The 12,114-nt window shown below is 38.0% G+C and overlaps 1 protein-coding gene across 1 annotated transcript in view; it reads left to right on the top strand.

Moving 5' to 3' along the window:
• The window catches only part of SEC23A (SEC23 homolog A, COPII coat complex component), a 62,869-nt gene that overhangs the window by 26,432 nt on the left and 24,323 nt on the right, over nt 1–12,114 (top strand). Inside the window, exons 10-14 of the mRNA XM_056133183.1 lie at nt 351–474; nt 2,457–2,537; nt 3,704–3,793; nt 4,167–4,273; nt 8,023–8,176. Coding sequence (XP_055989158.1) covers nt 351–474; nt 2,457–2,537; nt 3,704–3,793; nt 4,167–4,273; nt 8,023–8,176 — 556 coding nt within the window. The remainder of the gene's footprint in view (nt 1–350; nt 475–2,456; nt 2,538–3,703; nt 3,794–4,166; nt 4,274–8,022; nt 8,177–12,114) is intronic.

Here is a 12,114-nt window from a genome sequence, read left to right on the forward strand (position 1 = left end):
CTCAGGGGTCACTCCTGGAGGACTTGGGAACCATACAGGGTACTGGGAATTGACCCCTGGTGGGCCCTATGCAGGGCAAGTGCCCTACCCACTGTATTATTGCTCCAGCCCTTGTTGTATTTTTGGGTCAATCACTGCTGTACTCCTGGCTCTCTGCTCAGGGATCAATCTTAGTGGGCTTGGGGATCCAAATGAGATGTTGGTGATCAAAGCTGTGCCAGTTGTATATAAAGCAAACACATTACCTGCAGTACTGTCTCACCTACCCACTGGTATTATTTGAAAAATAATACTGGTTTTAGCACAGTACTTATGTCATACACATTATGATTTTTGTCCTTTTTTTGCAGGGGGTACATGGTAATGGGTGACTCTTTCAATACTTCCTTATTCAAGCAAACTTTCCAAAGGGTCTTTACTAAAGACATGCATGGACAGTTTAAAATGGGCTTCGGTGGTACATTAGAAATAAAGGTAAGAACCAAAACTTGGCATGTGTACCAACTTTGAGAAAAATTTGTAGGTTGATTGTAATTTAAAAATAGAATCAGATCCTAGATTGTGATGATAAGCCTCAGAGTACTTGTCTTGCATATGTGATGCCTTGCATTTGGCTCTCTGGCATCATGGAAAGAAACAAATTTAATATAGTCTGTTTTTTCTTTCTCATATTTATTTTTTGGTTTTGGGGCCACACTCAGCAGTGCTCATGGCTCTGCACTCAGGAATCACTCCTGGCATGCTCAGGGGACCATACGGGATGCTAAGAATTGAACCCAGGTCGGCTGCATTGCAAGCAAGTGTCCTGCCCACTATTCTCTCTCTTGGCTCTGGTAAATATAAGGGAGCAGGGAAGAGAGAAGAGGAAAAAAAGAGGGGAGAGGGCAGAAAGAAAGTATATCTCACAGGTTGTGATGCAGACAGAGAATACACCAATATATTCTTTAAGAAGACTACTTTTTTTTATACTTACACATATGTTTTTATATTCATAGTAAGACTCTGAGATACAGATTTTATCAGAGATACTAAATAGCCAATGAACTTTTACCCAGGCATTTTTGAATACTAATTAACAAACGATGTAATGTAGGTTTTTTCTCTTAACTATTATCTCTTTGCATAAAGTTTAACAAAAAGTATGTTTTGTCTATTTAAAGTTGTTGTGGGATCTATCTCATTTGTTTGGGCAACCTGGAGCCACTTCCAGATATGCTCAAGCCTAAAGAGCTCAAAGGCCACCAGGGCTACATCTTGTGTTGCAGTGAATGAGAAGAGCTGGGAGGGTGGGCGAATGAGATCCTGGTGATCTCCTGAACCTTTGCACTACCACTTGAACTGTGTCACTGGGTCTCTGTTGTGGTTGTAAGTACCAAATTTATTCAAACCCAGGACTTAAACATGCAAGACCTGACCTCTATCTCACCAAGTCATATCCCTTAATCATGCCAGATGTTTTTAAATAGTTGGACATGATGGTTAACTGAAGGAAGCTTGTTTTTTGCCCTGAGAATGACCAGTAATTAAAAAAAAATGTTAGTTATCGATATTATTAAATTCTATCATTCATTGAAGATTTGGGCATAAAGAAACCAAAGACTTGATAATAGTTACAAGGTTTTCAGAAGCTCATTGATGTTGAAGTTTTCATTACATATTTCTTACCAGTCTTTGGATTTTTATTAATCTAGTTCGATTCCTCCACCCCTCTCGGAAAGCCCGGCAAGCTACCAAGAGTATGCCGCCCGCATAGCAAAGCCTGGCAAGCTACCCATGATATATTTGATATGCTAAAAACAGTAACAAGTCTCACAATGTTACTTGTTACCGGTGCCCGCTCTAGCAAATTGATGAACAAAGGGAGGACAGTGCTACAGTGCTATTATATTGAATACTTGCTATTTAAGCTAGTGAGTTGGAGAGGTCTCAGGATATCTAAGGTCATAGGTCTTCTTATAAAGATACTGACATCATAGAAAGACAAGATGAACATATGGGGTATTGATGAAATAACTGTAGATTATGAAAGTTCTGAAAAGATTCAGGAAAGACAGGTAAATATATTCATGACATAGTACAAGAGTATGACTTAGAGCAGTTTTTAAAGATGGCAAAATTTAAATTGATGGAAGAGAATACCTTTTAGTCATAAGCCCATCATGAGAAGACTGCATGGTATGTTTGGGGCTCAGGGGACCAGATGGCGGACATGGGGGATTAGAACCCAGCTTGACCACATGCAAAATTAGCAATCTATTCGCTTTACTATCTCTCTGGTTCTCAGTTAGATTTTAAATTCTGGATTTTTTAACACAGTAGTAACTGCCTGCCTGCCAGTTAATTCTGTTTCCATGACTTTTGTGTTTTTAATGTGTAATAAGATATTTTCTTATATATTTTATTGTACTTACTTTGGACATTTGAGTTGATCTTTGAATAAACCCATTATTTTGCAGACATCAAGGGAAATAAAGATTTCAGGAGCTATTGGACCCTGTGTGTCTCTCAATTCCAAAGGACCATGTGTGTCTGAAAATGTAAGTCACCTTCCTTCATAACGAGAAAATACAGTTATCAAAGCAGGAGAAAAAGAGATCTGGGTTGGTAGCCAGACAGGCTATTTCTTTGTTTTTTTTTTTTGTTTGTTTTTGCTTTTGTTTTTGGGCCACACCTTGCTGTGCTCAGGGATCACCCTGGGCTCTGTGCTCAGGGATCACTCACTCATGGTTGTTCAGGGGGACCATATGGGTGCTGGGGATTGAGCCTGAGTCTGCTGCATGCAAGGCAAGCACCTTACCCACTGTATTTTCCCTTAGCCCCATAAATTAATATCTTTTTTATGCAAATCAAATAGTTGAATAAAGTTAGTAGTAGTTACTTCATTAGAAGATGTGTGCTTTTTAAAATTTTATTTACTTACTCAGTTTTTTTTTGTGTGTGTGTGGGGGGGCCACATTTGGCAATACTCAGGACTCTGCACGAGGAATCACTCCTGGTGGAGTACAGGGGATCATCTGTGGTGCTGGGGGATGAGCTGGTCAGTACTGTTGCTCCAGCCCAGATTTCATATGGTTTTAAAACATGAAGACCTTTTATTAATATTCTTGTAATTTACTTAAGAATTTGAAATATTTAGTCTATTGTATAGAAATTATTTTTAATGTATTTCTAAGCTCTAAAAATTTAACATTTGAAATCATTGAATCAATTAGAAATCTAAAGTAGATTTTTCCTATTATACTTTTACCTGCTTTACTACATCTTGCAGAGGTTCTGGAGCGATAGCACAGCGGGTAGGGCGTTCGCCTTACAAGTGGCCAACATAACCGACCCGGGTTCGATTCCTCCGCCCCTCTCGGAGAGCCCGCAAGCTACCGAGAGTATTGGATATGCCAGACACAGTAACAACAAAGTCTCCAATGGAGACGTTACTGGGCCCGCTCAAGCAAATCGACGATCAACGGGAGGGCCTTTACCTTTACCTTTACCTTAACACCTCTTTTCAGAAAAAAAAATTACATCGCACCCTCTGGAAATCTACCTTAATTAACAAAACAAACACAAAGTAACCCCTGTTTGTACCCAAAACTACTATTGCCCCCAGGGGGTGAGTCTCATCTCTTTGGTCAACACAGCATTTAGGTTAGTAACTTGTCTTCTCTAGGTTTCAGATCCACTATGTTTTGTATGTTTCACTTTTCAGGAGATAGGAACAGGTGGCACCTGTCAGTGGAAGATATGTGGACTCAGTCCTACTACAACCTTAGCTGTATATTTCGAAGTTGTCAACCAGGTATGACTTTTTATGTTTGAATATTGAAATACCATGTTGCAATATTTGTCAGTGAATATGATCATTACTTATTAATTTAGGCCATAAACATTTCATACATTTTTTGCATAGAAAATGACCCCCAACTTAACCTGTTTTATTATTTTGTTTGAAATTGATGCCCAAGCTGGACTCCTCTCATCCTTTATCATTTTCTTCCCTCCCCGCCCGTACTTACTCTCTTAAGTGACAGCTCATGAATGTTCTATGCACTGGATTCAAGTGTCCTAATGGATTTCAAGATGTATTTTAGTATTTTAAGTACATAATCTTCGGCTATGTTTGGCAACAATGTGATAGATTTTTCTGATTTTTACTTTTTATTTTTATAAAGCATAATGCTCCAATTCCTCAAGGAGGACGTGGTGCCATCCAGTTTGTGACTCAGTATCAGCACTCAAGTGGGCAGAGACGTATTAGGGTGACCACTGTTGCCAGGAAGTAAGTAAAATTTATGAGAAATCTATTATCTATGTCAGAACTGTTGAGGATTGTGCTCCCAAAGTGGGTTTCTGTGTTCAGTGACATTCATGACTAGAAAATGAACATTTATGACTGATACAACATTTCATTGATTTCAGTAACCTACCCTTAAAGTTTGATATAATAGTCATTCTTAGGTATTATGAAGCAATTATGAAGCAGTCTACTTCAAAGGAACAGTTTTCAAAATAGCATTTTTTGAATGTGTGAGACCTGAGTTCATCTCTGGTGTGGGAAAAAAAAAACCAGCCAACTTTGTTACTTTATTTCTCTGAGTGGAGGAGAAAAACTAATAAACATTTTTCTAATAAACATATATTACGCATAGAGTAATATATGTAGATCTACAATATATATAATATAGCACAGTAATAAATTACTTTTCAATTCATTTTGAAGTTCTTAGCTACTTTTACCAAACATTAGTTACTTAGTTCTTTTATGAAACCTTTATTGGCATCTGCTCTGTGGACTTGATATAGTTTTGTGGAGGATGATAAAGACTTGAGCATATCTAGTCAGCTATATGACGCTGTGGGATAGAGCAGCATTCAGATATTCTGTGGCAAAGAGCCGTTTATTGTTTTTGTTTTTGGCATTGTTTGGTACTTATGACTCTGTGTTCAGGAAGCACTCCTGACACAGGGCTCAGGGAACTGTATGTGATGCCAGCAATCCAAACAGGGTCAGCCGTAGTACAGTTTAATTTGACCATTCAAGACATTTACTTAAGAAAATAAGTACCAAATTGTGGGATAGACTTTTCAAAAATGTCTTAGAAGGTTTTATTTATTTACTTTTTAAAAAAATTTTTTTTTTTGCTTTTTGGGTCACACCCGGCAATGCACAGGGGTTACTCCTGGCTCTGAACTCAGAAATTAACTCCTGGTGGTGCTCAGGGGACCATGTGGGATGCTGGGAATCGAACCCGGGTCGGCTGCGTGCAAGGCAAACGCCCTACCCGCTGTGCTATTGCTCCAGCCCCAGAAGGTAGAGAAGGTTTTAGTAATCAGTACAGATTAAAGGAGATTAAAGAGACATTACAACAAAAACCACTAGGTGATTTTGGATAAATTTCTGTCATAAAAAAAAAAATTTGCAATGGAGTATATTTTTCAGACAATAGGAGAAATCTGAATATGGTTTCTATATCAGATAATGTTAGTGTTTAGTTTCATGACCTTAATATTAACCAGGTGTATATGACAATTTTCTTGATCTTAAGAGATAAAGCACTGAAGCATGTAGAGAGAATTTTATATCTCTAACTTACTCTCAAAAAATTAGGAAAGGGGCCAGAGTGATAGTACAGCAGATGGGCTGTTTGTCTTGCATGTGGCTGACCTGGGTTCTATTCCTGGATTCAATCCCCGACATCCTGTATGGTTCCCCAAGCCTGCCAGGAGTAATTGCTGAGCGCTGAGCACTGCTGAGCATGGACTTGAACATTTTTATCCCTCCCTTCCCCCTCTGCAGAAAAAGTTAGCAAAAATAACAAAGTGTGTGAAGGAAGGGAGAATGATAAAACAAATATACTACTGATTGATAATTTAGTTGCTTGGCTTTAGGAGCTTATTTTATTCATATGTTTTTATGTTTAAAATATCCTTAAAATGAAAGTTAAATTTGGTTGCTCTTGTGAGAGAAAGCTTTCTTATGTGAAATTTCATGGGCTTTTATATTTTAAAATTGCATACGATTTATAAGGTGATTTAGAGAGATACATATTATAGTGCCATTTGTATCATTGCTTTTCACTAAAGTACCCATTGTTGCAAGTTAACGTATGTTATTTTTTAATAATGAGAGCTTACCTTTTTCTTTATTTACTAGAAAATAGTTATTTTTGAGTTATGTAAAAATGAGCTTAGAAATGTGTACTTGGTAAGTGAATAAACTATGTGAAAGTAAAGAACTTAGATTCCTAAGAAGATTATAAAAAATTTACCCCTTTTCATGTACATAATTTTGATGTACAACATTTGTTTTTAGACTAGTTATAAGAATCTCTGTGAAGTGAGTATTGGTATGCCAAATTGGCAGAAGACAGATTTTACAATATGAGCAAGCTCTTTGAGCTTGCTTTCATAACCTAATTTCAAATTCATGGCTAATTAAGTTTTAATTAGTAAATTCACAAGTACTTCCAGTCTTCCGTGTTTTTCAGAAGAAAAATGTCACCTTTTTGTGTCAGTTTAAGTCCGTAAACTTGGTCATCCAAGTTGGGAAAATACTATTTTAAATTTTTAAAAAAAATTTTGCAGTAACATTTAAAGTAACAGTTTTAAACTAAACAAATGGCTTTCGAAGCCCTGACTTCAATACTTGGAATCACATGCTTCTCAGAGTAACACCAGGAGTGGTTGCCCAAATGAATTTCAACTCAACTATTAGTATAATTTGTGTGCTTAAATTGCATTAAAGAGAACTTTAAAATGACCAGTTTTTGTTCTCTTGTCCTTTCTTACTCTTTTCTCTAATAGAACTGATTCATAGTTGCATGTCATCTGGAAAATATGTGTACATTTTAAAATTTTTGTGGGGGGCATACTTGGTAGTACTTGGGACTAATAACTCCTGGCTTTGTGCTTAGGAATCACTTCTGGTGGAGCTTGCGGGACTGTATGTGTTCTTTTTTTGACAAATAATTTTAAAATATTTTCCAGAAGGGCCAGAGATAATCCCTGGTACCCAGTATAGTTCTGCAAACATGTGAATTTAATACATTGCTATTTTTCACTTTATATTAAATTAATTTTTTAGACTAAATTTTCTGCTTACTATTGTTTTAGTTTGTTTATTAACAAGAAGAAAGGAACATAAGGTAATTTTAATCAGATAATTTTTATTACTAAGAATTGAATTAAAGATCACTGAGAAGATTTATTCTGATGTTTTATTCCTTTCCCAGTTTAAGTAATGAGAATTGCTCAGGCTGGGAGGGGATTTTCAAAAAATTTTATGTTTTTTTTTCCAAATTGGAGAAATACACTTTTTAAAGTGTGAATAAAGAGTGTATCTGTGTTTGTGCATGCACCCGTAATGTTGTCTTTACCTATCAAGCAAATATCTTAATTTGTTTAGCGATCTCACCACATATTACCTAGGAGGGTTTTATTGGTTCAGTTGTATATTCCTGAAAAGTAATAAACTGTATCAGTGATTTGTAAAAATTGATTTTTTGTTTTTAACTGCTTTTGGGCCACACCTGTGGCTATTCACTCAGTGGTTATTCCTGGCTCTGTGGTTAGGAATCATTCCTGGTGATGCTCATGGGACCATATGGGATGCCTGGGATAGAACCTGGGTTAGCTGCATGCAAAGCAAGTACCTAACTTGTTGTATACTATCTCTCCACCCCGTCTCAGCCCCTTAATTGTTTTTTTTTGGGTGGTGGTGGGGGAACCCTCACCCGACGATGCTCAGGAGTAAGTCCTGGCTTTGTGCTCAGGCATTATTCTAGGTGGTACTTGGGGAACTATATGGGATGGCAAGGATTGAATCCAGATTGGTCCTGTGCAAGGCAAATGCCCTGTCAGCTGTACTATTTGTCTTAACCTCAGAATTGCTTATTTTAAAAGAAACATTGGATCTTGAAGTATTGGAGGAATTTTTCTGTTTCTCAAATTTCAAATCTGTGTAGTATTCAACTGTTCTGTCATAAATACTATAAATTAGCATTTCTGTGCTTTTTTCCTTACCTTTAGCTGGGCAGATGCACAAACTCAAATCCAGAACATTGCTGCGTCTTTTGACCAGGAGGCTGCTGCTATTCTTATGGCCCGTCTGGCCATATATAGAGCAGAAACTGAGGAAGGGCCAGATGTGCTTAGATGGCTCGACAGACAACTCATTCGATTGGTAAGAAGTAAACTTGTGGTTTTCCAAATCTATATTTTCTTTGTAGTAAATATTTTTTTGTTGCTGATAATCTCTCTCTCCCTCCCTCTCCCTCTCCCCCTCTTCTCCCTCTCCCCCACTTCTCCCTCTCCCTTATTCCATTCATCCCTCCACCCCTAACCCCCTCCCATTGAGCTACACACTGTGATGCTCAGGGGCTTCCTGGCTGGCTTGGTGCTGGGAGGTAACTCTTTGCAGTAGTTGGGACTGTGTGGTTCCAGGAATCAAAGCTGGAGATACAGCTTGGATTAATCTCTTTTAAAGTACTTAACGGTATAGCTAAAATACTATGTAAGGTACTCGCTGAGAAAGGCATGATAATGAAGTAGTAATAAATAGTAGAATCCTTTTTATCTCTTCCTGTAAGCTAAAACTCTTTTTACCTTAGAATTACAGAGTGTAAGTTATGTAACCGGTTCTTTTTCTTTTCATTTTTGGTTTTTGGCCATATGTACCTAGTAGTATTCAGGGGCTCTTTCTTGCTTGGTGTTCAGGAAACTTAAGTGACTCCAAGAAGCACGGGATTCTTTTTTTTTTAATTTTTTTAATTTTTTAAAAATTTTTATTAGTGAAACACCATGAGGTACAATTGTAGACTTACAAAGTTTTGTGCTTGGGTTTCAGTTATACAATGATTGAGTACCCATCCCTCCACCAGTGCCCATTCTCCTCCATGACTAATCCCAGTATCCCTCCCATCCCCCATCCCCCCATCCCGCCCTGCCTCTGTGTCAGGGCACTCCCTTTTGTTCTCTCTCTCCTTTTGGGTGCTGTGGTTTGCAAAAGAGGAATTGAGTGGCAATCATGTTCAGTCTGTAGTCTACTTTCAGCAAAAGTAGAGACAAATCAAATCAGCCCTTTGAGTTGTCTCCTCCCCCTCCCTCCCTCCCTCCCTGCCTCCCACCATTTGATTTTTAGAATCTACATCTAGCAATGCTGGGATTAGTCTCTTAGAATGCATAGGCAACCACGTGGTGCTGGAGATGAAACCTGGGCTTCCTGCGTGAAAAGTCTATCTCTCCTGCCCTCTTAGCTTTTTTGACTAATATTGAATAGTTCTAGATTTTTTTGTTTTTTGTTTTTTTTGTTTGCTTTTGGGTCACACGCGGCGATGCACAGGGGTTACTCCTGGTTCTGCACTCAGGAATTACTCCTGGCAGTGCTCGGGGGACCACATGAATGCTGGGAATCGGAACCTCAGTCAGCTGCTTGCAAGGCAAACACCCTACCTGCTATGCTATCGCTCCAGCCCCGAATAGTTCTAGATTTAATCCTAAATCTGTTTTGTTTTTTCTCCTTTTCACTTTTACATTTTTTTCTCCATTGTAACAGTTTTTAGTTTTCCATTTTTATTCTTATAGAAGGTATTGTTTTGTTTGATTTGGGGGTCACACCACGCAGCTTGGGGTCTCCCTGGCCTGTTTGGGGAAATGCATGGTGCAAAGGATTAAACCTGGGCCTTGCACAGATAAAGCAGGCACATCAGCCCTTTGCATTTTCACACAGCCTTTTAATAGAAATTTTAAAGAGAAATTGAGTTAAATTAACATAGAAAAATATGAATCATTCTTGATATATGGATCTTCATTATCGCAGTCTGTATTAGAAAGCTATTGATAATATTTTCTTGTAAGATTTTCTTGTTTTTTTTTTTTAACATGTCAGGGACTGTTAATTTTGTTTTTTTCGGGGGCCACACGTGGTAGTGATCAGGGGATTGAATCCAGGCCTCCCATGTGCAAAACATGTGCTTAGCCCAAGCACCTGTCTCTCCAGACCCCGTTAATTACATTTTGATCTAGAGTACTTTAAGTTCTTTTATTTAAGCTTCACATCTATTTAGCATGCCCTGGCTTATTTCCCTGAAAGTATTTTCTCAAGGGGCTAGAGAAACAGTGTGGTGGGTAGGGCACTTGCGTTGCATATGGTCAATTTGGGTTCAATTCCTAGCATCCCATACTGCCCCTAAGCACCACCAGGAGTAATTTCTGAGTATGGAGCCTGGAGTAAACCCTCAGGATCACCAGGTGTGACCCACAAACAAACAACAAACAAACAAACAAAAAAGAAAAAAAAAAGAAAATACTTTTTCAGTTCACTCTATAGTTCAAGCATCTCTAGCAATACTGGGTGTGATTCCCAAAAGCCCACCAACCAAATAAATGAAATGTTACTTGATTCAAAACAAGGGAATGTCAAGTCAGTATCAATGATGACAAGCTATTATTCTCTGCAGAATTAATTTTATTAAGCAATGGAGTGGGAATTAAGGGAAGTGTGAGGGAGAAGGAAGAGACAGACTTAGAAGTGACATAAATAAGGACAGAGGTGGAAGATCTTCAATACTTTGGTGATGGTGAACGTACATCAAGGCCATGAAAGCTCATGCTTTTATGGCCATGTTAATCTATAAAAAATCTGTAACTTAGTGTATAAAAAAATTAATCAGATTGGGAAATAAACAGTCTAAGCTGTCTCCTTGGGAATTCTTTCCCTAGTAGGAGTTATCTTTGTCTAGATTTTCATGTAGATTTAAAAATTCATGGACAAACTAAGAAAAAAAGAAGTTAGCTATTTTTGTAGCATCATTCACAACTTAGGAAACAAAAATTTCATCTTCAAGACTGCTTTATACCAGCACCTCCCTATGGAGAAAGCAATGTTATGATAAAATGAGTATGTCATTTTTATTTATTTTTTTTATGTAGGAGTACTGCTGTTTATTCAGCCACTGATTAGCTGATTATTGGGCATGAACTCTACCTTACTTTTTTTTTCATTTTTTATAATTTTTATTTATTGAATCACTGTGAGAGCAGTTGCAAAGCTTTCGGGTCTAAGTATTGGTCATACAGTGAAACACCTGTACCTTCACCAGTGCCCATTCTCCACCACCAAAAACCCCAGTATACCCCCATCCTGCACCCTCCCCCTACCTGTGGGGCAGATGATTTCCACATTACTCTCTCTCTACTTTGATCACATTCAGTATTTTGAAAATGAGTATGTCATTTTTAACAAGTGACATAAAACCTCTCAATCAGCCATTGCTTAGTCACTATTGTACAAATACCAACATAGTTCATTGAACAAGAATTCTTTGTTTCCAGACAGGAAGATAAAACATTATTTTGACCTTTGCTTAATTAAGACAGCAAAAAAATTTTTTTGAGTTTCACCATCATTTAGAAATTGTCATATGAATATGGTGAAATCAGTTACCTTGTTAATCTAAATAGAGAAAATTGTTAATTTTTTAACTTATTACACAGTCTCTTTGACATCATTTTACAAATTGTTAGTATTTTGGCTTATAAAGGGGAACCTTTCCAAATTCTAAGACTATCTCTTGTCCTAGCTTTTTCTTACTATACATACTTTAAGGAGGTATTACTTGCTTCTTACCAACAGTGTGACTTTCCTTTTTTAAGTAGTGCTTATCTTGCTCATGGCCTACCCGGGTTTGATCCCTGGCATCTCAAATGGTCTACTGATCTCACCAGAAGTGATTCTTGAGTGCAGAGCCAAGAGTAAGTTCTGAGAACCTCCAGGTGTGCTCCTCCCAAAACAAAAGAAAGAGAAGACTTTTGTTACCACTTTTATATTTTAATATTGCATTTTTCTGTCTATTTTTGATTGAATCATGTTGAGATACAGTTACAAAATTTTTGTGATGGGTTTCAGTCATACAGTGTTCCAAAACCCATCCTTTTCACCAGGGTGTATTTCCCACAACCAGTATCCCCCTTATCCTTCCTGCCACCACCCCTCCCCCCTCCCCCAGCCCGTCTCTACTGCAGGCACTATTCCCTCCCTCCCTCCCTCCCTCCCTCTCTCCCTCTCTCTCTCTCCCTCCCACCTCCCTCTCTCTTTCTCTCTCGCTCTCATTCTCCCTTTCC

This window comes from Sorex fumeus, unplaced genomic scaffold (assembly GCF_029834395.1).
Source record: "Sorex fumeus unplaced genomic scaffold, SorFum_2.1 ptg000098l, whole genome shotgun sequence".
Taxonomy (NCBI): domain Eukaryota; kingdom Metazoa; phylum Chordata; class Mammalia; order Eulipotyphla; family Soricidae; genus Sorex; species Sorex fumeus.